Genomic DNA, 22,735 nt, shown 5'->3' with positions numbered 1-22,735 from the left:
GATAAAGTCCCAAAGTCCTGGGAAATCAAAGGAAGAGAGGAGGACGGAGCTACAGGGGCACTGCATTCATAGGCCGTGACCTTTTCTCCCAGGAGGCATCCTGGAGAACATGGCCTCACCTGAAGGTGCAAATCCACTCAAGAGTATCTCTAGCCACGATCGGATTCTGGTTCTGAGACCCCTTGTACACTGGTATGAATTAAGTGGGAGGAAATGAATTCACTTCATTCACATTTATTAGATGTCTGTTAAATTCCAGGTGCTATGCTGGGCACTAAGTGAACAACAAACTAGATTCTGTGCCCAATTTTCTGGAAGCTTACAGTCATCCACGGTGAAATGAAGACTCAACACAACGCAGGACCTGACCCTGTGACTGACGTCTCCTTACTTTCTTCCTAATGTGATATATTTATCCTTTCCATTTAAGGCAGGAAATGGGGAAGCAGAACATAAGGAAGAAACAGGGAAGGGGCGGGAGACAGGAAGGAAAATGAAACTACAGTTGACCGTTGACAATGCTGGGGGGGGCGGGCACCAAACCCTCACAACAGCTGAAAATGTATAACTTGTCACTCCCCAAAATCTTAACTAATAGCCTACTGTTGACCCGAAGCCTTACTGATAACATAGTCAATTAACATATTATTGAATATGTGTTATATACAGTATTCTTAAAATAAACAAGCTAGAGAAAATATTAAGAACAACATAAGGAAGAAGAAATACATTCAGAGTAGTGTACTGTATTTACCGAAAAAATCTACATATAAATGGATGTGTGCCGGGCAAAGAAAAACCTGTGTTGTTCAAGGATCAACTGTACTTTCTTTCCACGTAATTGTTGTCAGCCAGTGAGAAGTCCTCAATGCCATCTTGTGCCTCTGGTTGTTTGATCCAAATCCCAGAACTCTTCATTCACAATCTAGTTCCTTCCAGCTTTACATTCTGAGATGCCAGCCCTACTCTTCACTTGAAAGGACAGGAAGGCTGAAGCTAAGTGCAAACAGCTTTCTAGGAGGGCATGTGGCTCAGCACAGGACAAACCAGGTCCGTGATGAATCCTTGGTGATGATCCGCATGCCCAGGACGTGCTTCCAGAGAGAGCCACTGTTAGCAGGATTCTCCAGAATCTAGTTCCTGTGAATACAGCCTAGAGCTACATCCAGGAGGGTGGACTCATATTGGCAGAGTCTACACTTCAAGAGGATCCCTCTCCAGTTTGCATGCAATTGGAAACTCTCACACAGTTTTGGTGGAAAATGGTGGTGACGTGTGCAAACATTCTATAGAACAATTCCTGAACAGGGTATCGAGAGCCTTAAAACAATTTACATTTCTGGACTAGTAATTCCATCTCTACTTTTTCCCCCTGAGGAGGTAATCATGGATAAACACAAAGATTCAGCTACAAATATGTTCACCCCAATTGCTTGTGAGGGCTTAAAACGAGACAACAAAACGCCTACAGATAGAAGTTACAGAACACCCACAGAATGTCGTTATCACATGGACATTAAAATAATGTAGGAAAATATTTACAAAAGGAAAAGGTAAGTAAGTGTAAAAAACTCTTACAAGTCCAACATGAAGCCATCTTGGTAAAAGAACACATATAAATAATATGTAAGTACGTGTGTGTGTGTGTGCATGTGTGTATAAGTACACATATATGTGCCCACACACATACAGAGAAAGACAGAGAGACGGCTACAGAATAGAACAGAGGTACAGACTAGAATATACAGTGACATGTTGACTATGTGTAGTCAGTTCTTTTTTGCTTGTTCGTAATTTCTAAATTTTCCAAACTGAACATATTAAAATAAAAAGTTAGATTAAAAATAACTATCCCTTGACCGTCTTCATCCCATGATTGTTGATGACTGCAGACCACCCTCACTTAGGAGCCTTTCGTGGCTACTGAGGTCTTCGGTGCCCCTGATGCCAGCCAATTCCCAGTTCGGAACGCCACGCTCCGTCATGCTCCTTGGATGGCTTACCAAATACATGTCTGATTTTTGACTCTGATATTCTGCGGCCCAAATGGATTTGAAACCCAGATGTTTCTCCTCTTTAGAATTTAATTATTCAAATACATCCATTTAAATCAACCCACCACTGGTTAGTGCTTAAAGGATGCTAACGCACAAGGGAAAATTTCTTTCTTTATTTTCAAGACTGAAATGAATTTGGAATGTCTATAATTTTGCTTAGGGCACTTTCAAGAAACTGTGAAAGCTTCCATATCCTGCCAAATTAGCTGTCTGTTTGCAGTCTCAGAGCAAGACAGAGGATGCCTAAGCAGTGGGCTTGGTTTCTTCATAAAGACTGTGCCGGTTGAGGAGGAATGTTTCCCCTGCAGCGAAATTATTTCCTGGCAAAGTCTCTGGCTGGGCACCACTCCAAAGAGGAACTAACTCCCAAAGGAAGTCACCGGGCTGCTTTGCCTCATCCAAAATTTCTTTGGCACCAAGTACCACGCATGTGTGTATACAAATCCTGGTTTCCAGGGAGCCTGAGATGTAGGCAGCAGTAAGTCCCAAAACTCCGTTAGAAACGATACACCCAACTTTATGTGCCCACTTTGACTGATAAAATGTTCTTGGGTAGTAAGGACTTCACTTGCAAAAACTCCAAATCTTATTATGATTTAGAGCACGGGGTTTTTTAGACAGGGGCTATGTGGAGAATCAGTATGTCACCTGTTGAACAAAGAAAAAAGAACTGGTCGCTTTCAAGATAAGTTGGTTCTTACTGCATACAATAATTTGCAAACCAGACATAATTCTTTCAGAGAATGTTGCTCTAAGAGAAACTGAGTACTAAGCGGTAATTTTTAGTCTACTGCAAAAAAAAAAAAAAAACAGAAACAAAAAAATCAGGTCTATATGATACCAAAGAAACCAAGAATATGTTCACTTTTAATGGTTAAGAAAGCCACAAAACAGGGGCGCCTGGGTGGCACAGCGGTTAAGCGTCTACCTTTGGCTCAGGGCGTGACCCCGGCGTTATGGGATCGAGCCCCACATCAGGCTCCTCCACTAGGAGCCTGCTTCTTCCTCTCCCACTCCCCCTGCTTGTGTTCCCTCTCTCGCTGGCTGTCTCTATCTCTGTCAAATAAATAAAATCTTAAAAAAAAAAAAAAAAAAAGAAAGCCACAAAACAGTACACCCGTATGAGTGAAAAATGCGAAAAGATAGGAGCCAGTTAAAAAGTGGAGCTACTACAAAGTGTGCAGGACCCATGTGAAGCATGAGGCGCCCGAAGACCTATGAGCAGACACATCCTTTGTGCTGGGAGAACATCTGCTGGCCAAAACGTACAGTTCTATGAACATCTGTTAAGTGCCCACTAAGTGGGAGTTTCTGGAGATGAAAAGATAAGTAAGGAATGGTCCCTGCCCAAAAGAAGCCTACTGGGAAAGCAGACATAAACATCGGTTAAATGAATTTGAAAAGACTGTATGATCGAAGTATGCAAAAAACGCCTGTAAGAGAATAAAGAAGCAGCAGTTAGCGCAAACGAGACATGCACAGACTGCTTCTTGAGGAGACAATTCTGATACTCAGATTTGAAAGACAAAGAGGACTGGCCAAGGGAAGGAGTGGGAAGGTTTTACTAATGGTTTTATGAACAGGTTTTACACATAGGCTTGACCTGGAAAGAACTGTGAAAGATCTGTTTTGTCCACTTAAACCAAAGCATAAAGTTCAAGGGGGAAAGTGACAGAAGACGACGTTGGAGAACAAAATCATGGATGACTGTGTTGGAGCTTAGAGGTCGTCACAGGGGCACTGAGGGGCCAAGCCAGATGCTGGAGGAAGAGATGTCTTAGAGAAAGAAGAGGTCACCGCAAAGGGCTAAGGAGGGGTGACTTAAGGTTGGGACAGGTTTCCAGGGGCAGGTCAAAGAGTCTGTCCTGTGCCACTGCATAAAGTCAGCCAGGAATCACCATCAGGGATGTGACAGTCACCCTGATGACCCTCCAACATTTACCACTCCTCAGGTATTGACCACGTTGGCCATTTATTTTATTTTTTTAATCTGGGATATAATTGACATATAACATATTAGTTTCAAGTAAACACGTGATTCTATATTTGTAGACACTGCAAAATGATCACCACAATTAAGTCTAGTTACCGTCTGTCACCGTAGTTACAAAAAATTTTCTTGTGATGAGATCTCTTAAGTTTTACTCTTAGAAACTTTCAAATGTGCCATACAATAATATTAACTATGGTCACCGTGCTCCATGTTACTACATATTACATTATTTATTTTATAACTGGGAGTTTGTACCTTTTGGTCACCTACACCCACTTCACCTTCCTCCCCTCTGGTAGCCACCGATTTGTTCTCTGTATCTATGAGCTTGGTTGTTCTGTTTTGTTTGGTTGATTCGTTTCTTTAGATTCTCCATATAAGTGAAATCAGAGTATTTGTCTTTCTCTTTCTGACTGATTTCACTTAGCATACATAATGCCCTCAAGGTCCATCTGTGTTGTCACAAAGGCAGGATTTCCTTCCTTTTTTATGGCTGAGTAGTATTTCTGAAGAGCTGATGAGATAGGGGACACGAAGCTCTGCACTGATCACTGGGCTTGGCCAGCTGCTGATCAGAGAATTCGGTGAATACGATGAGATGCAGCACATTGGGCTGCAGGGTCTGGGCTGTACAGCACAGCTTTCCCTAACTTAAAGGCACCCCAGTAATCCTAGTTCGGCATGTGTAAAGACAATGCTCCTGGTGTCCTGATTTCTGACAGGCTTTTTACAAAGGTCTTCCCTGTGCAATGAATCATGCTCCAAGAGCCCCTGTCTTATTCACCAGAGTCCCAATACAGGGCTGGACAAATGATGGGCCCTCAGACAGTAGCTAAATGGATGAGGAAAAAGTGGTAGAACTCATGAACATTGATTTCATTCAACAGGCAAAACCCCCTTCAAGCTGGGATTTTGACAGGCCACAAAGACTCCAGCTTTGCCCAGGGGGTACACAGTGGCTGACAGAGTACTCAAATGCATAGTCACTTCTAGGAAAGAGTTCAAGGCCTAGGGCCCAGCGTTTCAAGGTTGTCCTCATTATTCTCCCTGCCTCTTGACAACCTGCTCTTCCTTCCCCTGCATTTGTACTTCTACTGGTTAGCACACAATCCCCAACCAATTATCTAAGCCTGAAAACAGAAGGCAATATCTTTACTTCCCACATCCAATTTCTCACCTAGGCTTCATGACTTCCTGTCCCAAATGGCTCTGGAGCCCATCCCTTCTTCTCAGTAACTTTGACCACTGTCTCCATTCAAGCCCTCACCCCTGCGTCCTTCCCATAGCTTCCCTGGGGCCCCTGTTGCTCAGCAGCCAGAGTGACCCCTCTAAATGCAAAGATGATCACATCTCTCTCTGGTTAGAAAAACTACTTGGATTCCTACCATCAATCAGCTTTTGAGATACCCAATCTTAATGAGCTGATTAAACTGAACTTGGCAGTGCTTGAGAGAGGTCATCAGGAAATCAATCCACGTTAGAGCTCTGTTCATCATTTATTTACTATGCTTTTTGGGGGAGGGAAACTGAATTTTGAGATCTTCTTCCTTTCTATATTTCCAGACATTACTTTCCAGATTGGATATTCTTGAGAAAATGGAAGGAAAAAAAAAAAGAATGAAAAAAAACACAATGAGATACCACCCCTCACACCCATTAGGATGGCCATTATATTAAAAAAGAGAGAGAGAGAGAACAAAAAGCAAGTGTTAGCTATGATGTGGAGAAATTTTCCAATTTCTCCCTTGGGCATTGCTGGTGGGAATGTAAAATGGTACAGGTGCTGTGGAAAACAGGATGGCAGTTTCTCTAAAAACCACAAACAGAATGACCATATGATCCAACAATTCCACTTCTGGGGATATGCTCAAAAGAACCGAAAACAGGGGCTCAAAATGGATATCTGTACACCCATGTTCCTATCAGCACTATTCACAACAGTCAAAAGGTAGAAGAGGCAACCCAAGTGTCCATCAACAGATGAATGGATGAACAAGATGTGGTGTATACGTACAATGAAGGAGGAAGTTCTGACGTGGGCTACAACAGCAATGAACTTTGAAGACATTATGCTAAGTGAAACAGGCCCGTCACAAAAAGACAAATACTGTAGGAGTCTACTTATACAAGGTACCTCAGGTAGTCCAATTTCTGAAACAGAAACTAAAATGGTGATCGCGTGGGCTTGGGAGACGGAGGGAAGGGGACTTATTGTTTAATGGGCACAGAGTTTCTGTTTTCTAAAATGAAGAGTTCTGGTGATTAGATGCATGATAACGTGAATGCACTTAACACTACTGAACTGTAAACTTAGAAATGGTTAAGGCAGTACATTGTATGAGTATATAGAAAACAATTCCCTGTCACATTTGGGGCCATATATTTTAATCATGGTCATAAATTCTGGACACACTAATCAGAATTTATAAAAACATGATACATACACAGATACCATGGTTGTACCTACAGAACCTGCCATCTCTCTCCTACTTCTGCCATCTCTCTCCTACTTCTAATCCAACCTGACCAAACCCCACAGTGCATCTCCCCAAGGAACAGCTGTCTGCTCTTTCACGCTTAGTTTTGTTTGTTTGTTTGTTTTTCTAGTGTGCTCCCCAGCCAGGCCTGAACCTGTGGACTCCTCTTAGTGTCCCCTTAGGCTCAGCAGGACTCTCTCCTCCCAGCACTCCCCTGGACTGCTCACAAAACTTCCCTCTCCCAGAATCTCTTCTTTCCAGTCTGCCTCTCCTACTCGCAAACATCTCAGGGCCCAGCACAAAATCCAGTTCATCTGAGAATCTTGGAGACTGTCCTCCAGAAGAACTGAGGGGGTGATTTGGGATTCCTAAGGGGTGGGGGTCTTGGACCAAATCTGTGGTTAATATTCTTCCCCACTTTGTCCTCCAAGCTGAGGCAGTACGACAGACTTCCAACAGCATCACGTCCTCAACTACAGAGAAGAAAGCAGCAGACCAGGGGCTTCAGACTGATCTTTACTTAGGGCTCCTTACAACCCCCACTACCCCTTCCCATACTACCCTTCTCCTGAGATGGGCTCTGGCTATTTATTCCAGGCTGGGTGTGGCTATGGCTCTGAGAGTAGGCTGAACAAGGTGGGAACTGGGGGAAATGCTATGATAGGGACATCTGGGTTGAGGATAAAAGAGTTCCTGTGAATCAGGCTTAGGACTCTGATTCCACGATGCTAGCCGGAGGCAGTCTCCACATCAAGAAAGATTCTCTGGAAGTCTCTGGTTTTCCAAGTTAGCCAACACATTAGAAGGCATGGCTACATGAAGAGGATCCCTTCCTAGACCTCCCCAGGGTGGGCTATTTACACCACCACTCTCCGCCCTGGATCACATACTGCCTGGCCTTCACTCCCAACGGGTGCACGGGCATGTGCCCGTTCTCCCGGGCAGGAACATGCATCTGACACTTACAGGTTTCTCCACACAGAAGACTCTCAATAAATATGTGATCTGTGGAAGCATCTCAGCGCTACTTTTCCATCTTGAGAAACTAGCATGCTCTTGTGTCCAAGCAGCTTATTACTAGATTTAAATAACTAGCTAGCCAGGGTCCAAGAAGCAAACATATTTCTTTCAATGGTCTTCCAGTTTATCGCGTGGTACTTAATTTAGGCCGAGAGTATTTATACCTGTAACATCAAAAAAGGTATAAACAACAGGGCGATACTTTAATTCTGCTTCATTTTGCCAAGCTGCTGCAGCAGCCACCTTGCGACACCCATAAATCAGAGTAGGAAATTTTTCTCCAATTATGTTTTAATTCATGGGCAATCATTCTCTACAGCAGGTGGCAAGTTGAGGGGGGCTAGACGTCTGGGAGCATGAAGTCAGGCTGGTGAAGTACTGAGTAATTTTAATTTGAATTTTTACAAATGAGTGTACTGCAGGGGTAGCAGAGACGAAATGTGTCTGTGAACTGAAGCCAGGTGAACAGGATGTATAACGGCATTATTAAATGCATCTAGAACCATCTCCTCAGCCAACTGCAATGCAATCTAACACAGATGCTGTTTCTCACTCGAATTCTCTGATTGCCTTGGTCTAATTAATTTCATCGTGGGACTGTCTTCTCATTTTTTGCTCAAGGATCCTGAACATGACCTTGAGATTATTCAAATAACTGCAGTGTCAATTAGGAATTGACCCATGTGACAAAAACACCTTCCTTTACAGAATAAGCCATTTCCCACAATTTGGAACATTCACGCCCAGAGAAATCAGTAAAAAACCTTTCCCAGCAGGATCTATGCATCCTACTAAAATTTCACTCTTAATCTGTTTGCCAAACATTTACTACGTATGTTATGTGAATGACACTTTAAAATACAGAAATTACTATGACAAGCCTCTGACCTCAAAAAACTTCCAATCGAACAGGAAAGACACTCACACAAGCCAAACTCTTGTGCAAACTCTGGCCCAAGCTGGCCCTCCCTGCCCCCCTATCGCAGGAATGGACCCACCCTTTGCCCAGCTATTTACATCTGAAACCAGGGCATGACTCTGATTTCACCACGCTCCATCTCTATATAGCTACCACCCAGAGCCAAGCCACTCTCCTCTCTGTGCCTTTCTGTGGCTCCAGTGCCTTAGGTCAAAAGCCCCATCCTCACGAAGCCCTCCCCCCTCCCTGATCATTCCATCAAATACTGCTCAAGACATTTCCTTTCACTTTCCCTTTCTGCACTGATTTGTAAATTACCTGTGATGGCCTCTCGCCTCTGGCCAGGGGTAAACTGACCCTGTGGGGGCTATTGGCAACTCTGCCCCTGGGTTAGAACGCTGCCCTGCCCCCACAGGAGGCGCGCAGAAAAGACAGGCTGATTGATGAGTGTCCATTACAAAGAAGACTAAAACCAGGATAACAGAAACAGAGGAATGTACAGTGAGGAAGGAACACTTAACTTTTGACGGGGAGCACAGCTTCCAGAGGAGCGGTCCTAGGTACTGTGCTTTAGAGGACAAGTATGTGCCTCTCAAAACGCATGCCAGGCACCACAACAAGCAAAAGACAAGCCCCAAAGCCATGGCTAGTCCAGGTACATCTGAACAACAGAAAGGGTCCCTGAAATGGCTGGAACCCAGAGCATGCACAGCAGGGGGCCTGAGTGACACAGTAAGGGGGTGGAATTTTATTTTTTTAGATCATGGAAAGTCACTGAAAAGTTTTGAAGATGAAAAAATTAGTATATTCTGAACTACATTTTATAAACATAGAGAAAAACTGTTGTAACTTAAAAACCAGCCAACCACCAAAAATGGCATCACTTTTAAGAGGACTACATACACATCCACCTATGTTTGGAGGAGAAAAAAGAAGGATTTGGATCCCATCTGTAAATGAGAGGGAGAGAGGGGCTCGAAACTGGTGACCCTGTGTCTCCAAGAGGATGAGCAGACTGCAGATCAGTTTTTGGTTTTTCAAAGGCACTGAACAGGCACGTTAACATCTCCCAATGGTTTCAAAGTAAAAGGCACCAGGATCGAGGATAATGAAGCTGGTAGCTGGATTCCAGGACTGGAGCCGGGTCCTGAGCTGGAAGATGGTTCCAAGCAAGCACGCTACGCATTCCAGAACAGTTTAGTCAAACAATACTGAACAGATGGGATCGTACTACTTACACTGAAATTAACGCTAAAGACCTGCATATGATATTAAACCAAGTGAGTATATGAATGACTCCATCTCAGCCACAATAAAAGGCAGTTGCTGAAACTACTGCAAGGGATCAAAGACCTCCAGCAAAACGTGCCTTCCAAAGCACGGAGAAGTGCTCGGAGGGCTTTATCGATACGGCTTATTCAAGACAGATTTATCTGAAGAGCACAGCTCTGCTCAACAGCACTGTACGAGAGGGGAGCGCCGACCGGTACAGACAAAGGCAGTTAACTGTAGCTTGTGCCTGAACAAGTTCTGGAGGCCGGAGAGGCCCAGGAGCCTGAGCCACGGTACTGCACTAACTGGTGGTTGGCTTTTCTCCCCTTTGGGTTTTTTGTTTGTCTGTTTGTTTTGGCTCAAGCAAGGTGTCAAATCGGGGCTTCAGCTTGCCTATAAAATGAGGAATACAGAAACACGATCAAAGGTCCCTCCCAGTTATAAACTCCGGTGATGATGAAGAAATTCCTTTCAAGCACACCTGCTTTCCACAAACCAGTGAAGGGACTTGAGCCAAGGAGGGATGCCTCCAGGCTCATCCAGGCTCGGTGTCTATGAGAAGGGCCCAAGTGGTGGTGGGGGGGCTCAGGCACAGAACTGGACCCAGGTCTGAATATGCCCCCAGCTGGAGAAAGGCATGTAGTGACAGGGTCACTGCACGGGCCAGGAATCAGTAGGTGTGGACTCATACCACAGCTCTATGAGACCGTTGGCCTGCAAGCTGGGATCAATCCTCCACATGTCAAGCAGGGACAGAGTCATGGTGAGGATTATGAGACAATGGATGTGAGATGCTGAGTGCAGTGCTGGACAGACAGCCTCCTCTCGGTACATGACAGTCCTAGAAGATGTTGTCAGTTTTATCTCAGTTAGCTGCTGCATTTACCTCCACTGCTTTCTAGGACATTCTCTCTGTAGGAAAAATGAAATTATAGAACCTCACGAAACTGGAAAAGACCCCACAGTCCTTTCTTCCAGTTCCCTGTTCTTAGGCATTTCCACTGTCACCACCGTGTCAGCTATGCTGACTGCCTGAGGTCGCCCAGCCATAAAGTCCATCTAGAACACTATCATTTGTGTCCTCAGGGGTCCCCCCAGGGCCTGAAAGTAGTAAACGTAACTTTCCGCGCTCCTGGATGCCATAAGAATCAAAGCTGTCTGTTATTACAGTAAGTTTATAAAATGAGATGAAAGTGCCTAAGACCAGGGGATCATGCACTGAGTAATCAAAGAGCCAACTCTAAAATATTAGACAATTATGAAAATGATAATGAAGCCTGTCACAGTCCTCACTCATGTTTCTTATGCTGTGAAGCAAAAAAATCCAAACACACAATCTCATTTATGTCGTGATTACAACGAAGTACAATTATGTACGTCCGGAGCAAGCGCTGGCAAGACACGTGGAAAATGACTAGGGCTGATTTGTAGGGAGGCGCAACTGCAGAAGTTTCACTTCTATCGCGTGACTTGAACGGGGCTGGCACAATAAACACAACAGTGACAGTCACAGGGAAGAAGGCGCTGCTGGTCACTTACCCTGGGTTATACAACATGACCGCGGACAGGTTCTCACAGGACTTGGAGAGGTCAGTCATGGACAAGCTGAAGGAGGACAGAAGGCCACTCTAAGAGCAGACACAGGGCAGAGCGGTTACCTTAGTGGGGAAGAGAGGGCCAGTGCCCTGCACTCACTGCCTTCACCTTGTGAGAAGCAATGAGGTGCACACACCCCCGTAAGCGCGTACCACACCTGGTCTATCTGAGGGTGGCACATCCGGGAGAGCGGGGCGGTGGATGCCTCTCAAACCCAAGCCTCGGCTAAGCGTAGCGGGGCCCTGGGCTCCCAACACGTCTGGGTGGGGGAAGCTAGCCAGAACTGCACCACCGCGAGGATCTCCGCAATCACGCTGCACGGAAGTGGAGGGAAGGCTCACCCTCCGTTGCTGGCAGGAGCCATGTCCTGTTCTCAGCAGCACTCACTACGTGTGCTGAGGGATAAAGGTGAGGAGGGAGAGGGGAAGGGAGATGCAAAAAGGAAGAGCTTAACCTGTTTGCTTCCATGGAAAACTACTGGCTAATATATTTTCCTCCCTCTCTCCCTCTGCAACTGTGAACCAAAAGGGACCCTCCAGGGAGACCCTGGGCGGGAACAGATAAGAGGCTTCACTGGCAGCCCCGGAGAAGGCTGGGGTTTGCAGCTTTATTGTTATTTCCCATTGAAGGCACTGGCACCCTTGGGCAGCCCTCGCGAAAGGAGGCAGACGTGCAGGGGGCTTCGTGACTCAGGGGTGAAGGGCAAACACTAAAGGTCAGCAGGTCAGGGCTGCAGCACAGGCTCACCAGGTGGTTAGGGAACAAGCTAGTCTCAGGTTTTCATCTTGATCATCTGTGACATGGGAGTAGGAACAGCTGCTGGGCTCATAGAAATGTTAGCTGTAGTCTTTACCTTCCTCAGTCTTAGTACAGCGTCCCTAGACAAATCCTTCTCTCATCTCTCCCTCTCTCTCTCTCTCTCTCTCTCTCTCTCTCAGGTCCTCCACCCAACTCCCCTGCCCAGCACTTAAAGTGCCCTCTGGATGTCCCTATCCAACCAACTGTCCTAAACTCACCCCCTCTCTGCTTCACACCCCAACCAAAAGTCCAATTCGCTGTGGCTGAAAATAAAAAGTGAGCAAACTTTTGAATGAAAAGGATTCTCACATTAGGTTAACTCCTAAAACAGATCCTCATATGAGGAAGTCACTCTCCACTTAATGCAAAACAATGCCCAACTCCTTTCTGGGGATGGAGGGGTGAAGAGAAAGGTCCACAAGGAGCCATTTCTCCTTCTGTTCTGGACTTCACCAGCTTGCTCCCCTACTTGATCAGCTAATCATCCACTGAGCAGCAATCCCCACAATCACTGCAGACCACAGAGCGGCTTTTCCGGTTCCATACTCCAGAAAATCAAAATCAAGCCCCAGCTCCACCAGGATCAGAGTCGGCTCCTGGAGATTTTATGCTGCTCACCTTCCTCTTCTCCCTGAGCTTGGCAGCCTCCTTAGGATGGTTAAAGCGAAACATATTGGTTCTTCCCAAGAGTATCACAGCGCCTAAGAACATACAAAAACACAAGTAAGCAACTTGGTTGGTTGACAACATGATATTGGGGAATTTTACAGTTGAAATGCAATTTCCAGTGAAATGTAAAACAGTAATAAGAAGGGAAAGCCTTAGTCTCTAAAGTCTGCTTACATAAGCCAACTTTAAATCTGCAAATATTCTTATTTTTATAGCCGAGTGTCACAATACTCATGTTACCAAGGCAGAAGTCATGGATTCAAGCATTATATTACAAGATTTAAAACTTAATATCCAGGGGCGCCTGGGTAGCGCAGTCCTTAAGCGTCTGCCTTCGGCTCAGGGCGTGATCCCGGCGTTCCGGGATCGAGTCCCACATCAGGCTCCTCCGCTGGGAGCCTGCTTCTTCCTCTCCCACTCCCCTGCTGTGTTCCCTCTCTCGCTGGCTGTCTCTCTGTCACATAAATAAATAAAATCTTTAAAAAAAAATAAAATAAAACTTAATATCCAGATAATTATACTTTTGATTGTTGAGAAGAAAAAAAGAAATATATTCTGCAAAGTGATGCCGTAATACCAAGCAAAGCATATGGTCACAAATTTGGGAAATGTTTATTAATGCCAATGAAAGAAGAGATCCCAAAGGAAAGTGCTTTCAAAAGAAAACACGGTGAAATCGGCGGAGTCCAGGTTGACAGGAAAGAACTTGTGTACATGTAGGATCCATTTCCATGTGGAAACACTGCCTCTTGTTAGAACCTTGTTAAAATTTAGATGGCCACATCAGACACACAAGAGAGGCTCCCTTTGATCGACCAGGTTCCTGTGTGTTTGGAAAATGACTGCACAAGAAGCAGAAGAAAAAAACCCAAGGGTAACAAAAAGTTAGGTGGGGGGCACAATTCAGCATGATTATGCAAACAAGCAAACACTTTTCTGCAGTCTGAACTGTTCAAAGCTGGCATGGGTGCCACGGAAGGCAGTGAGCTCCTAGTCACTGGAGGCACCTAAGCAAGGGAAGCAATATTCCAGAAGAGAGTCACTGTGTTATCTGGTCCCATCCACACCTGAGAGTCTACCACACCTCTGAAAGAGAACCCTATGTTCAATTCTTGATCTGGAAAACAATGCAACTTATGTGTGAAGACAGATATCTGTCTTCACAGATAAGACAGGCGCACACACACGGAAGTCTACCACGCAAGATGGCAGGTGATGAGGTGTCAAGCATCTAAGTGACACGTGCAAGGCTGCCACAGATGGGGACACCCTTAGCTGGGTCTCACATGGCAGCTAGAGGACAGGAGAGGTGGTTCCAGTTTGGGGTAACCATGGGGAAGGGCTAAGCCTTAGCAGGAGGACAGGCCTGTCATGTCGGGGGAGAGGAGGGAGTCAAGTCCACCCAAAACGCAGGGCATTAGAAATAGGAGCAAGAAGAGATACTGGACAGATGACAGAGAAACACGCCGCAAGGAGCTGGAGAGCCAGGGTGGGGAATATGCACCAAATGTCACAAACCGATGGCCAAAGAAAAACTTCAGCTCACACATGTTTTGTGTGCCCCATGAAAATGTTAAAAACTGAAATTATTAGCTGCCGACAGTTAAAAATCTGTAGTTTTCACATAAAGTTCTGAGTTTCTTTCTTATTTCCCTTCGAAAACTAGAAGGTATGGTATCAGTAGATCTTATTGCCACTTGGCAAAAATCCCTGGGCTGCTGAAGGCTGCCTCCTTTGGACAGGGCACGTGACCTCTGGGTGACCACAATCACCAAACTCTTCCCTTGGCTACTCTTTCCTCCTGGACCATGCAAGTAATATCATAGCCCCAGGTAGCTATTTCAGAGCTTCAGACCAGTACATGCACCTGCCTACTCAACATATGGCTTCATATTCTCAGAGGAGTTTCAAATTCAATATGGCTAAAACCTAACGGGTCTGGATCATAACCCCAGGGAGCAGCTGAAGGGTTGGTTCCGGTGGTTGTCATTATTTAGTGGAAATGGAGTCGATATGGAAAGAACACAGTTTCAGGAGACTCAGATGAGTAGCAGTGGATATTAACCAATCTACAATCTACGTATCCCCCCTCATGTAAAATTGTATTTGCGTATTTTCCAATTATGGAAAGGCACCATGACCATAATTAAGAAAGGTACTTTCCATGACTCTTATGACCACGGACTCAGAACTGTGTGCCATACAGAGAAGTCAAAAGTTAAACAGCCATGTCTAGGATATATGTGTATTTAATGCTCTCAGAGTGAAATTAGAGATTAATAAGGCAATCACATTCAATGTGTTAATTACATTTAGTCCAACTCTTTTTTTTTTTTCCTGTTAATCAAATGCCCAGCCATGCAGGTTGAAAATTGCTAAAATATGTTAATGGAAAAATAGAATGGTATTTCAGAGACATATTTCATATCATATTAAATCATTGAAAATAATCTTGCCACCCGTGTATTTGCATGAAATATACACAAAAATCCCTGCAAGAGTTATAAAAGAAAACAGAACTACCCATGACCATTCCTTGTTTCCATCTAAATAATGTGCACAAACTGCCTGCCACATAAGAAGAGGCTCTATTTCTATTTCACTAGATTCCTTTACTCAACAAACCTAGTGACTAAAAAATTTTGCTTCATTTTTACATTATGCTGCTGTTAATTCCTGCCTTCATTCAACAAGTACTTCATGAACCTGACTGCATGCTAATCACTGTGATAAGCACTGGAGATACAGAGCTGAATGAGTCAGACACATGCCTTGCCCTCATAGGAAGGAGAGCTGAATAATCAAAAAACTCCACAATCAGATGCAAAGCTACAACTGAAGGAGTGATTCCCTGCCCAGTGCTCAAAAAGCACATAAGAAGAGGGCTGCTTATAGGGAGCTTAGGGACAGAGGTCCTGAGGGAGGTGGGAAGCGGTACCTAAGACAAGCTCTGAGGATGAAGCAGGGGGAGTGAGGAGGGAGTGCCATATGTAAAGGTCCTCTGGCAGTTAAAGATGATGACGGTGGTGGTGGTGATGGTGGTGGTGGTGGTGGTGATGCTGAGTGCCTGGAAGAAGTTAAATGCCTACAGCAGAGGAAACAGGGAAGAACAGGACACATGATGAAGCCTGAGGGAGGGCAGAGAACAGACCACATAGAATCTTTCAAGATAGAGTGAAGCAACTTTTATTTCATGTAAGTGCAGAGGAAGAAGACAGTGAAGGGCTTTGTGCAACAATATTACATGATTAGATGAGAGCTTCAAAAAGTTCGTTCTTTCAACTGTTTGAAGAAGGAACCAAAGAGGGCAAGAGTAGATGAAGATAAACAAGGCAGGAGGCTATGGCAAGAGTCCAGGTCAAAGACGACAGTGGTTCAGTAAGGAAGAGGAGACAAGGAGGAAAATAAACAAGTTAGGAAGATATTTAGGAGACCTGATCAAAAGGACTCCACTAGATATGGGGACAAGGGAGGTGAGGGAGAAGCTCCAGGGTTTGGCCTGCAACTAGCTGGATGGGGAACTGTTCACACTGACTGAGAACACTGGAAAAGGACCAACACTGGGTTGGGAGAGAAACTGCGAGCTTGGTTTTATGCATGATAAATCCGAGATGACTTTGGCAGGTGGAAATATGAAGCACTAGAAGAAAAACCTGGGACATCTATCAATCTATTGGTCTACCTACCAACCTACCTACTGACCTACTTACTCTCAAATATATATGAATATAAATATAGATATAAAATATAAATGTATATATAAAATACAAATATATATAAAACATATATACACACATGCACATACGTAAGTGTACATATCTACCTAACATCTGTGTGTAAGGATGGGACCCAGAGCCCCAAACTCTTGATATGGCCAAGGGCAAGCTAAGCTTAACCTCTACAGAATTCAGTTTCCTTATCTAGTCATCAAACTGGATACTTTCTAAGGTTCCTTCCAGATCTTGAACTCTCTTTAACAATGAACTACTTGATCTGAGGTTCACATGATTAATCACAGCAGATGGACTTTCTCGATGCACTTAGTTTGTAATTTTTAGAGCATATCTAAGCCTCCTTGAAATATGTGATGGCTTCTGAGATTACCTCAGAGCCTGTTAAATACCACAAGGTAGACAAATCCAGACGGTCTTTAAAGGAAATGGAAGGGAAATGACACTGTAAAAGGGGACACAGAGACACCTGTTAACAACCGGGGGGGGGCAGCTTCACTTAAAACTCTGTGAATGAAACCACTGAATGCTGATTTCACAGGGGATTTTCTGTTTTAGTATTTCAGGTACACTGAAAATGAAACTAAACATGTACACATTTCTAGGGATTTCTAAGGAGTATAGTGACAATAATCATTAATATCACTATTAATTACCCTCCTCGAATTTTATGTGAGATTTTCTAATTCTGCTACTGCACAAATAAATCAACTCTTTTTTTTCCTATTACATGTTGTCATATGAGTATTTCTGAGGTGCAATGAACAAATTAATTAATTCTGGGTTATAATTAACGCAAACTGTATTCCCAAAAGTGAATGGTCCAATGTGATATGAGTTTAGAGGCCAAAAAATAAGGGATCTTGTGAAATTCCGCTTCAGGCTCCAAATTCTGAATTTAATCACTTTAGAAAGCCCCACCCTCTCCCCACCATACACACAGAGGCTATAACGCACTGCGAAAGCATGCCCAGTGAGAGAGGTTTTCACTTTGGATACAATCGTCAGAAAAGCAAGGCTCTGCCTGGGAACATAATTTTCTAGAATGGTACTGAGATGTAGGCCGGGCTGAGGGAGGATGGGTGAAGTTCTTAAAACGTGCTTATGTGGGATAATTTTCCTTTGGATTTAAAACATCTGCAAAATATTTATATTAAAATAAGTTATGATCATGGCACCATTTGGGGGACCTGATAAAGTGAAGGACTAATTTCCCCTAATATATGCCAGGACTTGAGAACACATTACATAATATGTTCGAAGGCCTTGGACTCTTATAACACTGGCATTATTATTTCAGACACCTGAATTATAGTAATTTTTCTCTAACTCAAAATGGCTTCGGGCAGTGAGACAGGGAAGATTAAGATCTGATGTGGTGCTTGTGGTAAGAAAATTTCATATGAATACTAATGAATTCAAACAGGACACACGGCTTGGGGTTCACAGCTGGCCTGGAAGAAGAGTGACAGGCACTCTGCATCAACGGTAGCAGACGTCAGTGTCAAAGCACGCCATCGGGTCGTCTGCTGGTGTTTGTGAAGGATATAAATACACATGACACCTTCCCAAAAAGCCACATAGCCTGGCCCGCTCCCTTTCAACATTTATAATTCAAATATGGATTTACAATTTCCTGCTTCAGATAAATCACTTAAACCCTTGTTTACTCTTGGCAAAGTAAAAATTGCAAACCTGGATTGTGAGACTCTGGAAAAGAAAGTAAATCGATTTTCAGTCTTTGTTATTGAGGTTTCCAGCCAAATAATCCATCAAGAATTACCTGCCCAACTGTGTGCACATGCTGAACGTGGAGCTGTGTGAAATTCCAAGATGCTCTAGTCCCATCCCCCAAAGAAATGTTTAGATGTGGGGGGGGACAGGGTTGGGGTACATGGGGATGGATTTTTTTCTTCTGAAAGCTTCAGGGGAGATACAAAAAGAGTATATGGAACAAGTTTCATCCTTCTGAAGGAAAATGCAGAAAGTGTATGAAATAATTAGAGGGTGATTCCAGACAGTAGACAATAAGATGACAAATTCTAAGGTACTGAACAGAAGGCATTATACTAACTGGTCAAGCTATTAGTAACTTTCTTTACTTTATTTCATACTCTTTGTTACCAGCAATACTGCTTATTCTGTTAGTAACAAGTTCAACTATTCAGTTCTAGCCTCCTACACACGCCAAGCTGTCAATATTTTATTGTTCCTTCCAAAATAGTTCTTCCAAAATGCTTCCCTTCTCTCTAAGCAACAACGGTCTCTTACCTCCACTAGTCCTCTTTGTTACTACTCATCTCCAAGCCACCCTGGGCTACATAAACACTGCACCGTCCTTCATCTCAGTGACCACGTTATGCAGCTACCAAATGGTGAGCGCCCTCCAGTCTGAGGTTCCCAAGCCCTACAAACCCGCCACGACTCGGCAGTCCTGGTGCCCCACTGCTCCTGTCCTCCACCTCACGCACCTTCCAGGCTTCAGACATTTCTTCCCTCCGCACTTCTTCACCATGGGCCATTATGACAGATACGTCATTCCCTTCAGAATTTGGCTTTGGGTAAATTTCTCCTTTTTTGGCAGTCTACAGCCACCCTAGGGGAGGGGTTTTGGCTCTGCACCAGATGGAATAAGCACTCCCTGCCCTGTCTCTCCCACTGAATGCCACCAGAGTTGGAAGAATGCAGGCAGCAATTGGTTGAGGACCCTGAGAAGTCAACAGCAGCAGGCAGGCTGAAGACGACAGGGATCTGAAGGATGGGGAATTTACTATTTGCCCCCTCCACTGTTCCCTCCCTGAGCTGAGGAGGAAACCCAAAAGCTGACATCAGCACAAATAAGAGAACTCCAGGAGAAGCCATCTAGTTCAGGTTCAAGGAGGAGCGAGAGGGTCCCCTGGCAGCAACACAGGCAGAGCAGGGGGCCCACAGATGCCTAAACTTATGAGGAACGGGAAAATCTCTCTCCAGTTACAGGGTGGGGCATACCCTTGTTGCTTCTTCCTCTCTCTGCCCTCTCACTTGCTGGCCTCAGACTTGAGCACGGGAGCAGGAAGAACATGAAAGAGGACTATACAGCTCCAGATTTCTAGCCAGATGACAGAAAAGGAAAGACTCTTCAGTGCTGACAAAGAAGGAGAAGTTCAGGAAATCAGCCTCACAGAACTGTTTATCAACTCCTGGGCCACTTAGATCTGACCCTCAACAGCACACAAAGACTTCAAGAACTGACCTAAGATTCAGACCACTGCTCAGGTCCCAGACTGACTCTTAGGTACGGCACACACGGGGCAGACCAGAATAGCACCACAAAGGCTTTGAAAACTGAACTGGCACTGAAGCCAGAATCACAACCCACGGAGGCTAATTCTAATTTACAGTCTGAATCTAACCAGGTCCACTGTTTGCTAAAACAAAACAAAGCAAAATCGATGTTTCCCAAAGGATTTAAATAGGACTCAGAGTCTCATAACAAAATATCAAAAATGTCCAGGATGCAATCTAGTATTACTCAGCATATGAAGAACTGGGGAAAATCTCAATGTGCATGGCAAAAACAATCGACAGATGTCTTGTGGAGATCACAGAGATGTTGGATGTATTTGATAAAGATTTTAAATCAGCTATTATAAAAATATTCAAACACAGGAGAGTAATCTTGAAAGGTAAAATGTTACAACAAAGAAATAAAGGACATAAAGAACAATCGATTATTACAACTAAAAAATAGAATAAGCAAAATAAAAACACATATTGGATGGGCTCATTAGAAAGATAGACAGGACAGAGAAAGAGTCTATGAACTGGAACACAGACCAACTAAAATGATCTAATCTGATAAACAAAAAGAAAAAAAGTTTACCAAAGGGTAAAAGTAAGTAAACAGAGCCTCATGGACCTGTGGAAACAATACTAAAATACTTAACACTCATGTAACCAGAGCCCGGAACAAGAGAAGGAAGAATATAGAGCAGAACAAAATATTTAAACAAAGAATGGCTGAAAGATTCCCAAATCTGGAGAAAGACATAAACCCACAGATTCAAGAAACTCCAAATATCCAAGATCCAAAATGGGTAAACACCAAGAAATCCATGCCAAGGCACACTGTCAAGCTCCTCTCTGGGATGTGAAGCTGAAAATGACATTTAGAAAGGAACAGAGATTATGAAAAATAGATGTGATGACTCTAACAAGAGAAGACGAATCAAGTAAGAGAAGAAGAGGTTGGAGAGGCTAACATGTGGTTGCTGCATACACTGACATCTGGGCACCAGGAGACCATCTTCAGTGTGAGTAGCTTGGGTCAGGTGGTCTCACACTGGATGTTCATCAGCATCACCGGTACGACTTGTGAAAAACTGAAGTGCCGGGCCCCATCCCTACATTCTCTGACTCAGGAAGTCTAGGAGGGGGCATTTCAAAATGCTCCTAGGTACTGCTGTTGTCGCTGATCTGGGCACATGGCTTTTAAGAACCACAGGCTTTGGGTAGAGTCTTTAAGAAGAGTCAGGGCTTTGGCTTTCAAAAGCATCTGCTGAAACATCCATGTGCAAGAGACAGGTGTCAGATTTGCAGAGCTCAAGTCTGAGGGGAAAAATCTAATGATACTGAGTGCTTATGAGAAAGTACAGGTGAGTTCAATGGTAGGCCTGTCACTGATATCTGCTGGTTGCCTGTAATATTCAAAAGGTCTCTTTTGTTCATTACATACCTTGGCTAAACTGCTAGAAGATCCATTTCCCTTGCTAGTTCCACTAAAATTCTTTTTTAATTTGCCACTGAACAACTCACAGCAGCCCTAAAGCAAATGAAAATTTTATCAAAGCCTCCTCAGCTCCACTCCCCAGACAGTCACCTGTTCCCTCTTTCTAAGTGCTTGAATAGATGCAAATGTATTTTGGCACTGCAGCATAACACATTCAAACGCACCTAGGTGTAAAGTCCCCAGATGCAGTTTCTGCATCACAGCTAAAAGGAAAGATGAACATTCAATGGCTCTGACAGACCCGCAAGACGACCAAGGGAGTCCACTGATATGAATGGGAAAACTGATTACCTTGTTTAACAACTACCAGCTTTAAAATAACATTTTACAGTAAGAAGACAAAAATAATAATAATTAACAAGAGAGAATAGGTCCTAGAATTGCACAGAAAATTGCTGAAATACTTTTTGAATTGTAACTCCTTGATTTTTGTACCATTTCATAGTATGGGGTGGGGGGAGACAAAGAGGAAGAAAAACCTAAGGTCTAAAACTCTACCAAGAACAGCTCAAGACCTATGGACTAGACGCCATGGTCAAATTCATGCTTTCTTCTCTAGCAATTGCTCTCTTTCTACAAAATCACACTATGGAACTATTCTATGAAATCATTCAGTGCAATCATTCTATGGCATCGTGGGAGTGAGGGAAGCTAAGCTCCAGAGAACACAGCAATTGAAGAGCACAGTCAGATGCAATGCTACATATGCCATGCACGGTTTCTGGAAGAGCTCAGAGAAGAGGAGGAGAAAAGCTTCATATGCCAGGCTTAAGGCAACATACATTATATATGTCATTACAGTTAATTCTCACAGTACTAGCAAATGCTTTTTATTTTAGTGATGTTACCAGATGGAAACACTCCTGTAATTTAAGGCAGGGAAAGTACTGTTTATACAATCTGAAAGAAGTAAGGCTGTTAATAGATACAAGTAAAAAAATTTCCCTGCGATGGTGAAAATCTGCTAAATGTAGGTAAATCTCCTATTAGTTGACATTCACAAGTATCTTAAGTGATCTAGATAAAGAAGTGGTAATTACTACCTGTGTTTTTAATGGGACAGCCTAACTAACACATTTCCAAACAAAGTAATTTACTAATGAAAAGAGACTTTTAAATACCAAATATCAGCAAATACTGGAAACTGGTAGTGAAAAAGACAGGAAGCTGTCGGTAGTTCGGGGTAAATCGGGAACCCAGTCAAATGCAGAGTTAATATGGTCAGATCATTGTGACTCGGGGTAACATCCATCTGTATTCTCTGTTCTGGATACCTTTCCTTAAACTGCTTCGTGGGCAAAAGCCAAGGAATTTTGGAGTATGAAAATACTGCCATGCTTAATTCTATTTTCTAATACAATTATTATTATATTTTAATGAAGTCCATATTCTTTCTCTTTGTCACCCTGGTCTTGCTTTTTTTCTTAAAAAAAAC

The 22,735-nt window shown here is 43.7% G+C and overlaps 1 protein-coding gene across 4 annotated transcripts in view; it reads right to left on the bottom strand.

Moving 5' to 3' along the window:
• KIF16B (kinesin family member 16B) overlaps nt 1–22,735 on the bottom strand; it is a 306,716-nt gene that overhangs the window by 139,801 nt on the left and 144,180 nt on the right. For all 4 annotated transcript variants that reach the window (XM_040637964.1, XM_040637962.1, XM_040637963.1 and 1 more), the window contains exons 16-17: nt 12,751–12,833; nt 11,278–11,366 (exon numbers count right to left, since the gene is read on the bottom strand). In XM_040637964.1, coding sequence (XP_040493898.1) covers nt 11,278–11,366; nt 12,751–12,833 — 172 coding nt within the window. The remainder of the gene's footprint in view (nt 1–11,277; nt 11,367–12,750; nt 12,834–22,735) is intronic.

The sequence above is a fragment of the Ursus maritimus genome, unplaced genomic scaffold (genome assembly GCF_017311325.1).
Source record: "Ursus maritimus isolate PB19 unplaced genomic scaffold, ASM1731132v1 scaffold_22, whole genome shotgun sequence".
In the NCBI taxonomy this organism is placed as follows: domain Eukaryota; kingdom Metazoa; phylum Chordata; class Mammalia; order Carnivora; family Ursidae; genus Ursus; species Ursus maritimus.
This window is presented reverse-complemented; position numbering and strand designations above follow the sequence as displayed.